Genomic DNA, 18,008 nt, shown 5'->3' with positions numbered 1-18,008 from the left:
AATTTGAGCAAGTATTACAGAACTGAATGTGTTAGTGCTTTTCAAAAATTTACTATTAATAGTATCATAACCGGGAGCTGAGTCTAAAGGCAAATCATCAATCAGCCTAGCAATGCCAGAGAAGTCAAGAGCTATGGTTGGCATAATGAGATAGTTGTAATGTTCTGTGTGTGGTGGATCAATGTTCAATGAAGTGAAATATTATTTGCAAATGATTCATTGAGAATGTTTGCACAAGCTTCACTTGGAATAACGTCACCTGACCCGTCTTTCAAAGTGATAGAGCTATCAGAAGACGGGTTAATGACATGCCAAAACTTTCGGATATCTGCCGTAAGCATGTCAGGTAATGTATGGGATAAGTAATTATCTTTAGCATTTTTTAGTGCAGTTACGTACACATGATTAGCAGTGTTTAGGTTTCCCAAGTTGTTTTACTTGCAGATGATTTAGCTAAGCGATGGAGACATTTTTTTGCTTTTAGATAGGTGCTTTATATAAAAGTTGTACCATGGCGATTGTGGATTAGAGGGGATGACACGATTAGGAATGAACTTTTCATTTAATAGGCGTACCTGGTCTACAAATATATCCCAATTTGTCTGGACCAAACGGTGCTCAAAATAAACAAAACAAGTTTGAATAAATAACGATAGTTCATTGTTAATGGCTTCAAAGTTGGCTTTCTTGTAATCGTGTATAACTTTCTTAACTTTTGTCTTTTTGGGATAGCAGACTTTTAAACTGAATGTTAGTAAGGAATGGTCACTAACACCAGGTAGGTATGTTATAGAGGAAGCAAGTGTCCTTATAACCCTTATCAGACATGATTTGATCCTTATGAACCCTTATCGGTCGTTATCAACCTTATCGGACTCTATCTGATCTTTATCAACTCTCATCAGCCCTTATTGGTCGTTATCAACCTTATCATACCTCTGACACACGGGCACTCTAAAGTCCTCTATGTAAGGGGACATCTACCAGAAAAGCGTTCAAGCGCAGTGACACACGATAAAGGAATATCTCCCTTAAGGCAAAGTTCCTTTGCGGGAAAGGAGGTTGCGCATCTGCTTTTCGAGTGGAAAAGGAGTTACTCTCCCACACAGTGTGCGCAACTCATCAATAGAAGGAAACCTGCCACACAACTACGGTGCCCCATAAGTATTTTTTTACCTTGCGAAATTGTTTGAATTTTTAGCGGTAATGCAATTTGTCAAACAGTGAAGATTTACTATAGCTATACTTTCAAACGCTCGCATCACATCGCTAGTGCCGCCATGTTGAATTCTGGCAGTGTCATTTCCTGTGTCGTCTTTGGTGTGTTAGCACCATGAAACCATCGTTCATTGCGCATGTAGGCCCACCTTCCACGGTTGGCAGTTCGAGGGGACACTGCCGAAGCAGTCAACATGAAGCATGCTTATGACAAATGAACGTTTGATGTTTTCCACTTTCGCCTTGGCTGCGTTTATCTGATCTTCAAAAGATCAGAGAGCGACAAGTGTCAGAGCGACCTCAACTCTAGATCCATCGCTAGCGTTTCACTGAGCCATGATGCAAAAGCGCAATTCTGTCACGCGATCACAATTGTGCTAATGACACATTGAATAACACGCGTTAAACCTGCACGCACGAAGGAAGGGACAACAAGGACGTGAAAAACAACGACAGAAATGTGGCCAGCACCAGAATAAACGGCATGCACAGCTATTCTAGTACACTGTAGCATAGCAAAACACCAACTGTACATAGTTGCTGGACCAATTTAAATTGCTGCTAAGAACGCAAAAACGCGAATAAAAGAAACTGATATGCGCATTATAAGCCATCAACAAGGAAAATAAATGTTTTTTGGTTCTACAGGAGCTAAATGCAATCCGAATATGCAGCTTTTTAAAAATGTTTTCTCCCTTGCTGTTTTAACAACCTGTGCTTTTTTCTTGTGGCGTTCATCTAAGGAACCACCTAAGGAAGTCAGCGCAGTGCCGTGTGTCATCAGTGCAACTTCTTTCCGCAAAGGGTCCTTCAGAGTAACAAAGGGGGTTTACTGCAAAGGACTTTAGTTTTGCCCATGTGTCAGGGGAATCAGACTCGATCTGACCCGTTCAACCCTTATTGGTATGGGTGTGCAAATATTGAATATCGCTGAATTGAATAGCGAACGTCTGAATGATTTGACTCACGAGTCGAATATATACTATTTGATTTTTTTGATATTCGGTGTAGAGACCTGTGCAGTACTACGTGTCGCACGTGCCACTGAGCCCCTCATGCTCGATGCCGGCCAAGCGAGCTTTTCACTTTGTTTTTGGTGCAAAAGGAAAGCCAAGTGTGCTGCAGACAGGCCGCCCCTGCTGACACAGTAGCGGACTTTGGCACTGTGGGCATTCCCTGACGTCGGGCCAATGTGGTGACCGTATACACAGCTCCCAAACGGCGCATTTTAGAGAATGGCACTGCGTTGCCCAGGACCGCCCCTGTGTATACAAGGTTCGTCCGGGTCGACAGAACCCATCGAAATGATAAACGCGACGCAGAAAGAAGGAACGGCAACAAAAGCAGCACGTGTTTTGTGATGTGCAAAGATCTGGCCGACGCCGATAGGCATGCAGATTGTGTTGATCATGACAACAAGTTTCACACTGCTCCAACAACTGTCAATCTAACCCACACACGTGACTTCAGGATCGATCACATAATGCGCCACCCATATAAACATACTAGCGGCAAGCATTCCACGAAGGCTTGCAGCCTATTACCACATCAGGCAACGGCGAATTTTCGTCACGGCCATGCTGCCTTGGGAATTCGGCCTAATTAGTGCTTCTGCATTAGGGGTCATTGACTATAACATTATGGTTTGGTGCCTAATGGACATAGATCTATTAGCCGCAACCGCACGACACTCGGAAAGCTGACAAACCTCATCGCAAACGAAAGCGAGTGTTAAAGATGGCAACAAAGTTGTTCACGGCCACCATCTTTGTGACTCATGTAACGGCGGTCTATTGTTACCGAAGCCATTTGCATACACACATTGTTACTATAATTCTTTTTTGTAGCTTCAAGCAACTCATCACAAGATTATATATGTAGCTTTGGATTTGCGGGGTGGACACAGAAGTGTTATGACTTGGTTACATACGACAAGGGGGCAGGGAGGAGAGGGCATCTCGCAAACTTGCTGCGACCCTGCAGATTTTAGAATCTTTGACAGGTGGCAGATCACGGCGAACCTGACCATGAAATGGTGCATATGGCGCCTGCTCTTTACTGTTGGCACCGGCTACTAGTGTCATGTGATGCGTGGTTCCAAATTTCGTCTGTCTCGCAAATTGAACCTAACTCACCTGCCATGAAGTTGAGATAGCCCGTCTGCATTTTGGAATAAAGCTGGAAAGCGATACTATCTACACAATAAGTAAACTATTACCGCAAAACACAGGTCCACTATTAAACTGAGAACCTCTTAAGTGTTCTATACAACAGAACGTCACTAATTCTTTAGTTTAAGAGGAAGCAAAGCACTTTATTCAACAGAATTTTCATCGATAAAAAAAACACTTTCCAGACCTTCATATACTAAAACTGAGCTGTAATCAGTGCTGGCATACTGATTTTGTGTTCCCTTTAATAAGACTGTACCATACTGCACATCTTGATTTCTATGTACTTCTGTTACTGATAACTTGCTACGTTCTTACTATGCAATGCTAGGAGACTCCCAAACATCTTCAGCACCATATTTTCTTGCCCAAATTAATAAGCATTACGTGTTGTCAAAGATTTTCCCATGTTTGGGTCCATATTTGCCTTTATTTTGTTGATTCGATTCGAAATGTACTACTCAGTATTTGCACACCTCTACATCGGTTGCTATCAATGTATTATCAGAATTGATCTGGCACTTATGAACCCTATCTCCCCTTACCAACCTTAACCCAAGCAAAATTGGCCGAGGGCCGACCATTGGGTGGTGCTCGGTGGAACGCTAGGAGCCGATCATGTTGGCATGAAGAGCTCAATTGGACCTTAAAAAGGGCGACACATGTTGCTAACCCCGTCGGCGCTGGCTCAGCCACGGATGCTGGCATGGTGCATAGGGCTGCATAATGCTGAGCACGAAGGTTTTGCCTGGCCAGTGACGTCGGCTCCATGCTGGCCGACGCTGCTGGCCGATCATATAGGATGCCACAGTCGACGCCAACTTCTTGTGCCGCCCTAGAGCGAGGGTGAGGGGGGGGGGTAAATTTTTACTAAATTCTGCTGCAAGGTTGCTAAACTTGTCACTAAAACTGTCGAGTGACTTTTAAATGTTGTAGGCTGTTTGTGGTCAGCGTTATGTTGCGGTGGGTGTTATCGAAGTGCACAATTTGTGGTGTTCTCCATCTAGCACAAAACCTCTTAAAAGCAATTAGAAAAGCACCCGCCTTAACACCCGGTACATGCTCAACGTTACACGTAGTAGTTCTGCAGAAACCAGCAAGGTGGAGAGAAGTAATTAATAAACGAAAAATCAGACATCCACCCGTTCATAGCATTTGCTACACAGGAAACCCATACGGGTTCCTCGAAAGAAAAGCCTCAGAGTTGAAGAAAAATTTGTCCTGGTCCGGGACGCGGTTCCTCTTTCGAAGAACCCGTATGGGTTACCTTTGTAGCAATTGCTACGAACGGGTGGATGTCTGATTTTCCCTTTATTAATGCTCAATGTTAATGGCTCTCACAACTACACTCTCAACTACGCTCTGACAATAAAGAAATACAAGAAATACAGGTTTGGGACAGTGACCTGCATATTCACAAATGTACTTTGGCACTAACCTATTCGCTCGCCGTAGTAGTTCAGCGGCAATGGCATCCTGCTGCTGAGCACCAGGATGCAGATTCGATTCTCAGCCACAGGGGCCATGTATCAATGGGGCTCTAATGTAAAAGTTCACATGTACTTAGATTTGGGTGGGCATTAAAAAATTTTGGGTGATCAAAGTTAATCCAGAGTCCCCACTACAGTCTGCCTCATAATCAGATTGTGATTTTGTCATGTAAAACTCCAGAATTTAATTACATTTTTAAAATTTGTTTCCTTCAGCTTGATGATTTTATCCCCAGGAGATAGAAAATAGTCAGAGGAAGCAAAACTTCACAGTGAGGTGGAGAGTTGAAGTGCTGCAGATCACCAAAAGGCTTATTGCTTTGGAAGTAAGCTCATAGAAAAGGGCTGCAAATTTTGCAAGTCACTTGTTTGAGCAGCTTTGCTAGCAGATTTAAGGTGTAAAAGTTGGAACAACACCTGTACAGTTTTTAAGATCTTCCTCTTGTTTCAGTGTCAGTAAGGACACCCCTCTGAGGCGTTTCTCTCGGCCCACTGACACCCTGGCCACTTGCACGCCCCTAGTACAAGACGTGTTCCGTGAGGCATTTACATCCCAGATGTCCGACGTTGGAGAAAGCAGTTTTGACGAGACCAGAAGACAAGGTCGACGCATCTGCCCTTCGTGCAGGGGTTGGCTGCAGACAGTATGTATACCTGTCCTCTGACATCTGCGTACCTGCCAATTCTCCCAAACTGTAGCATACAAGTTCAGGCTCATTCTGGGATTTTGCTCAGCTTTAGTCAAGTTTTGTGAAAAAATTAATTCTGTTTGCCAAAAAAGGTTTGCCCATCAGTACCCGATCAATCCCATGGAAGTCTGCTGATGATGGAAGGACACCAGCGGGGCAACTGCTTCGAGCGAGCTTGTTCAAACAAATTCCTGAAGCAGGCAAAATCATCAACAACAAAGTCACTGAAAAGATTGCTGTGATATAAAAACACTGCGTTGCTTCTCAATATGTCCTGTACCAAGTTTGCTGCTGCTAATGTGCTGTGTGAAGAGGTAGTCATTGTTAATAATGTGCTATGTAACCCACATAAGGTGCGTGCTGTGCTGGGGGCAGTGTTAAGAATATGTATGGACTGTAGCATGCTACTTCTCCTCTTCCATTTTAGTGTACACAGGATTTTTTTTACAAATTTTAATGCTCACAGGTTGACAGGCACACATCTGTCAACATCCTTGGAATATGACATTCATTGCTTTGATGCATAGAGAGTAGCCTGAACTATCGACATTTAAATGCCTTATTGTGTTTTTTTTTTCTGACTGCGCATTGTTCGCAGGGCACCTCAGCCTGGAAGAAGACATTAGCTTGGTGTGGAAGTCCTGAAGATACAGGAACAGTTCTTGTTTACTCTGCAGTCATGATTGGAGATGAAAAGGTAACCACTGCATTCATAGGGAAATTTTACACAGTCTAGCTTATACTTGTGGGACAACAATGGAATAATTACAACATGATACGAGGTTTTCATGGGACCACAGGAAAAATATTCACAGACCATGAGTTCTGCTTAGCCAGCTAGTATATAAGCAGGTCGTGAATAGGCAGGCTGCGAAATGGCAGGGATACCAAAAGATGTCATTCCACATTTCAGTTTTACTTGCAATTTCATGGCCTCACTGCACCACTTTTTATTAATTCAGTGTGGGAGGCCCACCTGTATCAGCTGTTGCCATTAAAGGAAAGCGAGTGGCAGGATAGACATGTGAAGTGTTGCTGTGTTGTCAGATGTGGATGTTTGCATGTACACATGCATAGTGCACACATCGAAACCTAGCAACCAGGGGGCATTGCGTAAATAGTAGAGTGTATGAAATTGACTTCTGACACAGAGCATGTGCCATTTTCTCACTTGTCTACATGGCCGGGCAAGTGTTAGCAGCAAGAAAATTGTCACTTATTTTGCCAGCTACCTAAAATGTGCTAAAAGGTCACTGATGCGGTTTAGGCAACATGGTGCAATTGTGAAATTGAAGCCGAGCAATAGTGAACTGATGTCTGCCTTTCCTAAACCTGATGACTAGCACCACATTTAATATAACTGTCCTCAAAATTTGCAAAAGCGTGTCAGATTTTTAGTCAGGATCTTGCATAACAGCTCCAGGGAAACTTTTTGTTAACTACTTACTAGGATGCCAATGCACTTCATAACACGTTTTAAGGACAGATGTCTTGAAAGTGGTGCTAGTTCAGGATTTGCAATTTCTTGCAATTGCAACATATGTCTTAAGTGAATTACATATTAAACTATAATTAGCACAGTGTAGTTAATTAATTTGTCACATTATTGCTGAAATCCTTCTATGTGCTAACAGTCTGTCTAGCCACAAAAATTACAGGAGGCTAGATATATGTAACAGTTTTTTTAAGCATTCAGAGGAAAAAAATGTCTTGTACATCAGGCACTTCATTTCAGGTCAAACCTGATTGGATGCTGACATTCTCATTCAGTCAGTTTTATAAAAATGCATACGAACCTGGTTCCTCTCCTAAAAGGCAGCTGCTAGAAAACACTTGTCACCTAGGGCAGTACTAATACATTAAAAAAGCATTGGAATCCAAATTGAGGCCTTTCATCGTGGTTAGCTTTTCTCTTCTCATAAACATGCAGAGAAGACTTGTTACGTTTTCGCTGTCACAAATTGATTGCTTTATCAACATTAAATGCCAAATTGGGAAATTATTGACAAGCTTCTAATAAATGGACGAAAGTTATCATACTAAATGCCCGTTCTACCGTGTTATTGAAGCATGCTGTGACATCTAATATTTCTCTGAAGGGATGTTTTTGAATTGAGGTAATTGAAAGGTAAGGAGTGCCACCACCAAAGAGAAAACTCAGCTTAAGTTACAAAAATCACCAGGTGCATTGAACCCATTTCAAAAAGCCCACCTGACCTTGAGTTGTTCAATGATCACCAACCTTTTGTAAAAGTTGACTATGTGTGGGTGAAAATCAGCATAGAATGAACAAAAAGAAAATTGCAAAGTCTGCAAAGGTATGAGTGAGTACTATAATGCATCTGCTCAATTCCAATGTACAATTTTTTTCTGGGAAAATTCACACAAGCATGACATGTGTTAGAGTAAATTATGAGATGCAATTAAAGCTGCAGTGACTCGTCTTCATTTCCGAAAACATCCGTTCATGTGTATGCCTCTCCTACTATAATCCTCTAATATTGGCAGTATTTGTAAGTAATGTAGTCCCAAAATATTAATGCGCGTTAAGGGCCCCATGTTGCAGAAAATATGCTGTCGGCGTCCGGCGTCCAGCATTGGACGTCGCTTTGACAAAAAGAATTTCGGACTTAATTCCGAACCACGCATGCCCAACCACTTTTCTACCACCAAAGTTGCTCTTACCTTGTCTTTCATCCTTTACAAAGTTGTTTCCCAGAATTTTGAGAACGGTGCCCACAAACAAATGTAATGAAAGAATGGCTTGAACAGTGCATATCTTTATGTTAGCTCTTCTCAGACTGAAATATTAAAAGTGCGCAACAATAGCAGGAGATCGACCCACGCAAGAGGCCGCGTTTCTAACAGAAAGCTTGCTTTTGTGCATAGCATTCGTGCCAGCGTTTTCTGGTAAACGTTAGGCTACATAAGCTGCACTTGCCGAGAAGCATGAAAAGCAGTGAGGGGTCTTTCACTGTTATCGCATTCCACTCTTAAAGGTGAAGCTTAAATGTCCTCCATATTTTGGCTCCCAAATTTCGAAGAAAAGGAAAAGCCTGTAAATAAATGGCCCTGAAACACTAAAATGCTCCTGAAGCATTGACAAGAAGCATCGGAGGAGTAGTGTACCACTTTGTAAAGACAAGTATTGCCAGTAAATTCAACGGCCGATTTTTCAGACTCTCTAGGGAGCGCAAAAATGTCAGAAAAAAACGAATGCATGCCTTTTACTACCAGGGATCAGATGGTCACAGCCACATCTAAAATAGCTCTGAAGGCTTGCCAGTACACTTATTAGGTGTCTCCGTGCTCATACTGTGACATGAGAAGGAACACACAGTACTATGTTCCTTGACAGTGGTCCCTTACCACTCTTGGTATACTTCATCGCGATACAGTGCACATGTTTGACCGCGTAACAGTTGTATTGCGGAAAAGCTGAATTTTGGGAGCCGACATTATGGAATGTTTCTTAGACCGTTGCCATGCTTTATGCGCTTTGAAGACATCGGTGAGTATGATGAAGGCTAAGTTGAGAGTGTGTCTGGCTGTGGCAAATCCTTTTCATGAAAAACACGGCACCGTACAGCACTAAGCTTCAATAGCGATAGCATTCCAGAGTGCAGAGTCCATTCCTAGCATTCCAGAGTGCACGACAACACAAAAGTGATCATGCACCAAGCACCATTTGGACAAACACAAATGGCTGCAGTGACTGAAGTGGCTACAGCTGGCAGCGGGTCAGTGTGCGGGAGTGCCAGTTCGTGGCTGCGATATAGTCAATATGGCGGCCGTGGTGGCTTTAATTAATGCCATTACCTGTCGTCATGGGAAAAATTTTGAAAAACTTGATGGCAAAGAGTTTCAGTGTCTGAAATTTCCACCATCCTTACACACTGGTTCTATTCTGCAAAGGCGTCTGCATTTATCTGGCATGTTCAAAAAATCTGTCGTCGACTGTACTATGCCGTGCGTGGCATAGTATTGTTTTCTACCTTTTTGTCGTTGCACATACTGTTTACTCCCATTAGTTTGAGCCTTGTGAGACCGCAAGATTTGGTTAGTTATCCAAAAGGTCGAATGAATGAATAACAAATTGAACAAATTCATATCTTTTTTTATTGCTTGAAGTAGTCCATAATGTCTTTTTGCTTCTGGATCTTGAAGCACGACTCAACCAGCATGTGGCAAGGAGTGCATACATGTTTATATGCTACCTCAACATTAAACTGAAAAGTAAAGTTCTGAAGTGTCGAACCTAGCCTCAGCATCAGCTGTACACAGTTGCTGCTGTGGGGCAGTGTGGGCAACATTGTCATTGTCACTCTTGTCACTGCAGTCTGCAAAGCCAGTCACATTGCTAATGATGACATTATCAGTGAGTGGCCCACAAACCTCAATGCTGTCATTGGCGCTGATGAAATCTTCAAAAGAGACATTGCCCAGGGCACATGCAAGTCATCATTGCAGTACAGGTCGCTGCCGTAACCATTGTCATAGATGCCGCTTGTTGCGGGCAAAGCCACATTTTTAAAATCTGTTGGCAATCATCATGAATTACAAGATGTTTTCGAGCATTTAGCAACTACAGCATACATGGAGGGGTGCCAGTGGGGGTTGGTAAAGGCCAGAGTAACCGAGGAGGAATGCTTTCTTGTTCAGACTAAACATGTTTTCTTTTTCTAGCCAATGTATGGTTTCTCTCCGGTACTTTCCACTGTGTTGGAATTGAGCGAAAATATTAGTTAACTGAGGTAAAATATATGGGAGCCAACTTTATGTCTAATCACATTGTATGACTGCATAGTTATGGTTGACTTTATAAAATTATATTTTAATTATCATTACTGCATGATAATCTCCAACAGTATTGTGTTGTTTAGTTACGTTAGACAACTAGAATACAAGTTGTAGAACACACTGCATGTTCATTAGAATTCTTGTTAATGCTAGCTTGTTTCCCTCTGTATTCCACACCTTGTTCATTTCTTTCTTATCTGCATCCTTGCCTGCTTTCCTTTTCTGCACCCACCTGTGCTTTTAAAGTCGTGGTTGCAGTTTCAAATTATTTCGTTTGCTTCCAGTTAGCTCTGTCCTCAGCACTCAAGAATTACAAAAGTGCCATAGGACCAAGTTGTAGTTGTTGCCTTTAAATAGTAATGCACTGCAACATTGCTGCTACAAGTAATTGTCATTTCTTTTTGTGTTAATCTCACCCCCCCCTCCTTCAAAAAATAAAAAGGTCACTTATGGCAGTTTTGTCACTGCCTCTCGGCACGGCCATTGCTGTCCCAGGGTTGGCTGCATCATGCGTCTTTTTGAAAGCCAAGCTAGAAAGAAGATGGCACACATACAGTGGTTCATGTAAGTGCTCTGCAAGTTTACATGCATAAAAAGACTGTTATATGGGAGCAAATATGTAGACTGCAGTATTTTTGGGCATTAGCAACTAATGTTCTTCGAAAGCACGACTAAAAGGAAAAAAACAGAGAGGCTAATAGAAATTGCTAGTTGGTCAGGGGTGGTCAAAGTGTGGCTTGCAACCTCCAAGCTCCCACAGCTCTTCCTGGTCCTTTGGCTCACTGCTGGCTACTTGATTTGGCAGTCATGGTCCATTCTCATAAATGTGCGCAGCGTTGTGCTAGTTTTTGTCTTACTGGATTGCTTTCATGAGCTTAGGCATCTGCTATTATCGAGAACTTGACTGGTGTTGCTTAGCCTGACTCCCTCTAGCTGCTTAGCAGCCGTAAGCATTCAGTGGCACCAAGACTTCAATCTTTTGTGTTTAGCGGAAATTGTTCAACAGTATGGCAAACTCTTTTGTATCTTTATGAACATGCCTGTTTGTTTGGGGGCCCGTAGTGACATAGGTAATAGTCATGCTCAACACTGATTTGCTGACTGTTGACTAATCTCCTTAGTTGAGTCAGTTGATTAGTGGCAAGCAACTTACAGCTTTCATGAATTGACTTTGCATTGTGGGATCAGAGTATTTAGTTTCAACATTGAGTTGCTTCTATAATGTATGTCTATGGACTATTGCGTGTTTTCATGCCTACATTTGGGCATATTGGTGCATTTCCTGCCTGGGCCCTTTATTATACTAGTACAGTATATGCATCAACTTTTGAGTGTTTGCATGCCTTGTGCTATCTCAGCTGTCCGCATGCAAACAAAACATGCATCAGCGCTCCTTCTATGGCTCTTAATGGTAAATAGTTTATGTATCCGCCACTAGTCTGATAGTAAATTTTAGTTTCATTCTTACGAGTTCACTCTTTAATCACTTGACACATGCACAGAATTTCTCCTCCCCACAAACCCCCTTTTTAAAGGTATAGGTATTTGTGTATGAGCACAATAAACCCAAGTAAGTTGGCAGTCAGAGCTTGTCCTGTGTTCCTCCCTTGCCCACGTTTATTTTGCTCTGTTTCTTCACTGAAGGACAATACAGTTAAACCTTGATATAACGAAGTTGGTAAAATCGGCAATTTGCTTCGTTATATTGAAGTTTTGTTGTATTGAAATTCGACATTTTATGTAAATAAGTAGTCGCCGATTGATTTTTCTTAAAGGGCCCCTGAAACGGTTTGTACAAATTTTGTAGATGCCTAGGGTACAGCTAAAGTTAATCATTCGCACTACAAATCGTGTGAAACGTCTCATATTAAGACAGCTACGGATCATTACAAGTTACCCTCCTCCATAGTCATGCATTTTCTCCTCAACTTGTTCGCCGAGGGATCAGGGCTAAGCTCCGCCTTCACTGGCTCCGCATCATGATACGTAATGTCGTCGACTTCCGGTTCTCTAGAAGGGAGCACGCGAAACCTCTCTAAACTCTCCGCCAGCTGCTTGGTAGTCGACCCCAAGGGAGAGCTATCGAAGCAGCGTGCGTTGCAAGCATTCTGTGGCAGCGCTGAATGTGTCTGGTATTCCGGTAACCACAGGCTAGTGGGGCGTTTCGATGCTACATTGGAGGCATAAACTCAAGCTGATGAAGGAACTTTAGCGTAGACGTGCGTGAGCTGCCTGATTGGTCTCCAAGCTCCAGCCACCCGTTGGCGCAGAGCTTAACCAGCCAAACAAAGAGCTAATGTCGCTCTAATCAAGTGTAAAACATTTTAAACATTTACAAAAACAATGTGTTAACGATTACACTCCTGTGGAGAATTTACACCAGCAGCAAAGAAGAGTACGTTTTGTTACTGCTGCTGTGTGTGGTTGAGCTCTGTGCCACCAGGTGGCTGCACCGTGCAGACCAATCACATTTGTGCTTCTGCTGAACCCGTGAAATGACACGCAAGGGGACACGGCCAGGCCCTGTCCCCTTGCGCTTGCGTTTACCCTAATATCGGACTCGCGAAACGCTATTGCGTTAGTAATCTTCCGGTGTAAAGTGATGGCCGCAAACGCGCAAATCCTGGCACCGATCGGATAGCGGCAGTCCGATGTGCTGCAGCCAGTCCGCTCATCTGCTGCCTCGCAGAGGGACACAATGACGCAGCTTGACATATTGCCAGTCGCTACATTTGCAGTCCGCGATGCAACAAAGTCGAACCATAGTGCTCGCAAAAAGACTGAGACCGACTCTAACCGCGGAGCTCTCATCAAAATGGAGCATGTTGTAACACAAGCAGACGACGCTTGCTGTGTGCTGGAAGTGCTTAAGTGTAGTGATAAATTGTTCTTGTGCATTCTCTTTCTGTTACATTATTTTTATAGAAACAAATTAACTAACATTCCAACTATTGTGAACATCATTTGTTCACCATAAGGGTGGAAAAATTATAGATGACGTGCCCTGGACAGCCAATCGGATAGCTCGCCCACGTGACGTCAATTGGATGATTTACGTCATATGGGTTGGGGCGGCTGAAAATTCCGCCAAGCAGTGTGCTGCGATCGGCAGCGATGTACATTTTTAGAACCTTATTATAAATTACATGCTTTACGCGGAGCACTTAGATGCATCAATTAATGATCAGAAGGACCTACTCTAACGACTCAGTACATTTGTACAAAGTCGTCAAAATCGTTTCAGGGTCCCTTTAAATGGAAAGGGGCCACAGAATTTTCCTAATTATCGGGCAGTCGAAAAAAAGCAAGTTTGAATGAGAAAACAATTAATTTTGATGAATTGCGGAGTCGGCGACGAATGATATGGTTTCATGCCACGTCGATGATATCTTCACACAAGCGCTACGAATTAAGTGAAGCCAGCCACGCTTTCGCATGCACTCTGCCCCCACGGCTGATAGCGTTGCCCGCACTGGGCGACGCTATCATGAAATGCGCTGGCAGCAGGGAGCGAATGCTTCGTCTGCCTCTTGCTCCACCGGGTTACCGAAACTCGAGATTACAGAGCCTTCAATGCTAAACGCGCGGGAAGACAGCTTACATGATGTCATGCCGTCACGGCACGTCCACTCTTTGCGCATGCAGCAGATGACCTATAAAGCAGGGTGTGCGGCTGCGTGTGCGCTCAGCCTCGCTTACAGCCATGTGCACCCATGGCCGAGACGTGCGCCAGAAATCGCGACGCGCGCCAACTTACCCCTTCCCCCTCCGCCCCTTGCGCGCGCTTGATCGCCTTACCACGAGCTCGCTCCCCTCCCTCTCTTTCTCTTCGCTTGTGCGTGGAGGCGGCACTCGTGCGTGTAGCCACCATCATTATTTCTCACCCTCGCACACTTTCACTCGCACCTAAAGCACGAAGTGCACAGGGTGCGATAAGACCTTATGGCACTTGAACTTTATACGGAATTTGATGCAGCTTCACTTAGACGGTCGCTCTGATCGCGCCGCGTGTGATTGGAGAAGTGCATTTTCAAGCAGCCGCTCGTAATTCAATCATTTGACTAGCTACGTCCATGGAAGTTTCCAGTTATTGTCCCGGCATTCCTTTGCTGCGGAAGCGAAATTTTGTTATGTTGAAATGGCATTGAAACATAATTCATTATATTGAGGTTCTAATTACATGGTGTTGTATGGACAAGAGGTTATGAAAAGTTAAATACTTCGTTATATCGAGAATTTTGTTATATTGAAGTTTGTTACATCGAAGTTTAACTGTACAAGCTTTGTTTCCAGTTTCGTGGCAGAAGCCTACATAACAACTGATTACAGTTAAACCTCGATATAATGAACTTCAATATAATGAAATTATTAATAGAACGAGGTATTTTTGTTTTCATAATCTCTTAACCATGTACTTAAACCTCAATATAACAAAGTGTGCTTGTATACAATTTCAATATAACTAAATTTCACTGCCACCACAAAGAAATCCCTAGACACTAAATTGAAACTTCCGCTGACACAGATGGTGAAATAATTTAATTACAAGTGGCTGCCTGCAACCACACCTCTCAAATGATGCATGGAGCGACAAGAGTGACCACCAAAGTGGAGCCGCATCGTGTTCCATATAAAATTCAAGTGCGATAAGATCCTATTGCTCCCCGTGCACTGTGTGCTCTAGGTGCGAGTGAAAGTATGCGAGTGTGAGACAAGAAACATGGTGGCTTCACAAGTGCCACATTCCCACGCGAGCAAAGAGAAAGAGGGGGAGGGGAGTGAGCACGTCGTAATGTGATGAAGCTCATGTGAGGGGGTGGAGGAGGGGGGATGAAGTTTGCGGAGATCTTGATTTCTGGCACTCGTCGCAGCCGTGGCTGCGCATGGCTGTAAGTGTGGGTGAGCACATAGGCAACAGCGCATCCTGCTTTTGAAGTAGTCTACTGACTGACTGAAAAACTTTATTGGTCGAAGTATTTACAGGGAGCGGGTGGAGCAGTCCTTAAGGGGCTGTTCCTTAGAAAGAGTAGGTGGGCTCCTCATTACAGGAGCCCATTGGCTGTAGCCGCGGCCTGGGCATGGCCGACCAGGGCCTTCTGGCTCGCCAGGTTGGAGCAGCCGAGCAGGGCCGCCTCCCAGTCCTCCCGGGTAGGGTTTGGTATAGGGAGAAGGTGCGGGGTTATTGGCATGCCCACACTATGTGGAAAATGTCAGAAGATTTTTCCTCACAGTGCGAGCACTTCCCTGTGCACGCAGGGTCGAAATGTTTTAGGACTGCTGGGCAAAACAGTGTTTTAGTATAGAGGCAAAGGAGTAAAAGCTCCTCCGCCTTCGTGAGGCTCTTACAGGGTTTAGGAAGGATTGCATGGCCATATTGGTAATGTTGGGTGATTTCCTTAAAAGTAAATGCCAGATTGGGGTCGGAGTCCGCAGCAAGGGGAGCCGAGGGCGATGCCCGGAGAGTGAGTGAGTGCGTGAGCAGTGGCGTCTGCTGCTTCGTTGCCGTCGAGACCCTCATGCGGGGGAGTCCATATTATCGTGTGGGACGCAGGGACCCCGAGATAATTGCTGCCTTGAAGTAAGCGGTACGCAAAATAGGGAATGAAGCCCCTTTCGATGTTTCTGCAGGCCCCTCGCGAGTCGCTAATAATGACCCGCGAGTCTTGATGATCTGCGGTGGCGAGCGCGATGGCCACCTCTTACACATGTGTTATGTCTTGTGCTTTGAACGTAAGGCCGTTCACCGCGGTGTTTTGATGGACGACTGCGGCCATATACCAACTCCCTTGGTGTGGGCCGGAGGCGTCCACGTAGAATACTCCGTGCTTGTTCCCATAGTGACGTGCCAATGCTTCTGCCCGTGCGAGGCGCCGGCCACTATGGTCGTTTCGTGTCATGTTGGCTGGAAGAGGGCGCACGTGCAGGGTGTATCTCCAGATATCCAGGACGCGCACGCGCTCTTCTGTCAGTGTTGGATGGTGGATGTGTAGTCGGGCAAGAAGGCGGCGACCCGACGGCGTCCTTGAGAGTTGTGTGTAGTGGTTCGTCAAGTGTGCTTCTCGGAGTTCCGCGAAGGTGTTGGTGCTGACCATTCCCAGGCCAAGGAGGCGCTAGTTGGATGTGTTGACCGGGAGGTCAAGAGCACACTTGTAAATCTTATTGAGAATCACCTCGAGGGCATTCTCGTCAAACCTGCGAAAGTGGAGGTAAGGAGTCAAGTACAACACTCGACTGGTTACGAATGTGTGTGCCAGCTGCAAGGTGTCTTTGCACCGTAACCCCCCGCGTTTATTGGAAACACAGCGAACCATGCGGCCCACCTGGTCCCCCACCTTGCACAGTTTGGCCAGTGTTGTGTCGACTCGGCGGTGTTTATGAATAAAGAGACCCAGTACTCTGATCTCATCGTGTTCTGTGATGGGTCCATTTGGTAGGGACAGTTCAATTTTGGTAGTGCACTTCGGCGAGGGGCGAATGTGCAGAAATTGCGATTTGGCTGGGGGCATTGAAAGCCGCAGCAGTGGGCGTAGGCATCCACGATCTCCACCGCTTGCTTCAGATTGGCTTCAATGTCTCCTACCGATCTGTGTTTAGCCCAGATGGCGATGTCGTTGGCATACAGTGCGTGCTGTATGCCTTCTACATTCCCCAGCTGAGTCGGGAGTTTCAGCATTACCAAATTGAATAGTAGGGGTGAGAGGACCGCGCACTGCGGGGTACCTCTGGTGCCTAATTGGTAGGGGCTGTGTTCTTTATCTTGTATCCGGATGTGGCTGACGACGATGATGCAGTGGCAGACATTGCTTCCATCTTGTCTGAGGTATCCGTGGAGCGGAATCGCCCCATGCTCAGTGTTTATTGAGAAGGCCCCGAGGAGCCGATCTGCCGCCGCTGGGTTCGGGGTGTGGATCAATATCAGGTTTTGTTGACGGGACAGCAGAACCATAACAGACCTTGCCACCTCAGGCCAGAGGTAGCCCATAATGGCGGCACCATAGCAGTTCTCCAAAAAGGCTTGGTGCAACGACACATGTTCGCATGGCTTGAGCACGACCACGAAGTCGTCAGGGCTCGGTTTTGGAAATGGGCGAGGTTTCCAGTTGGTAAGGGCCTTGCCTTTCCTTCCCGCAGCGGACGAGGCAGGAGGCTGCGTTTTGCTGGCCAGTGTGCCGGAGGCCGGGGCAGCGATGGACGCCGCTGTCTTGGCTTGAACGAGTGAGTGACACGCGACTGCTTCATTGAGAGATTGGTGCCAAAATTTCGGAATAAGGGTGGAGTTTTGATCTTCTGATGTTGAAACTGTCGCCCAGGCTATGGTGTTGGGATCGTAACCTCTCAGGAATGACGCGGGAGCTGCCATTTTACCTTGGGAGGCCGGTTCCACGTCTCCGGGCGTCGGCGTCGCCGTGTGGCCTAACGGCGTCGCCCACATAGGCGGGTGTAATTCACTTGTAAAATCTTCAAAAGTGGTCCCACCTGGTGAACATTAGTATCCATGTGGTCCAGACGGTTTGCTGCGTCGATTGATGTCGGTCTTGTTGGGGTGCAGAGGATTGAGCCGTGACTCCAGCCGAAAATCGATGGAGCCGATACGCCACACGTCTTACGCCGTTGCGCGCTAGCAGCGTTCCCCAGGTAGT

The 18,008-nt window shown here is 45.1% G+C and overlaps 1 protein-coding gene across 9 annotated transcripts in view; it reads left to right on the top strand.

Annotated features, from left to right (window-relative positions):
* The window catches only part of LOC142572753 (DNA (cytosine-5)-methyltransferase PliMCI-like), a 181,572-nt gene that overhangs the window by 72,476 nt on the left and 91,088 nt on the right, over window positions 1-18,008 (top strand). For all 9 annotated transcript variants that reach the window (XM_075682082.1, XM_075682077.1, XM_075682076.1 and 6 more), the window contains 3 exons: window positions 5,331-5,523; window positions 6,167-6,265; window positions 10,811-10,932. In XM_075682082.1, coding sequence (XP_075538197.1) covers window positions 5,331-5,523; window positions 6,167-6,265; window positions 10,811-10,932 — 414 coding nt within the window. The remainder of the gene's footprint in view (window positions 1-5,330; window positions 5,524-6,166; window positions 6,266-10,810; window positions 10,933-18,008) is intronic.

This window comes from Dermacentor variabilis, chromosome 2, assembly GCF_050947875.1.
Source record: "Dermacentor variabilis isolate Ectoservices chromosome 2, ASM5094787v1, whole genome shotgun sequence".
Classification (NCBI taxonomy): domain Eukaryota; kingdom Metazoa; phylum Arthropoda; class Arachnida; order Ixodida; family Ixodidae; genus Dermacentor; species Dermacentor variabilis.
The sequence above is the reverse complement of the archived record's forward strand: the minus strand, read 5'-3'. Positions and strand labels throughout refer to the sequence as shown.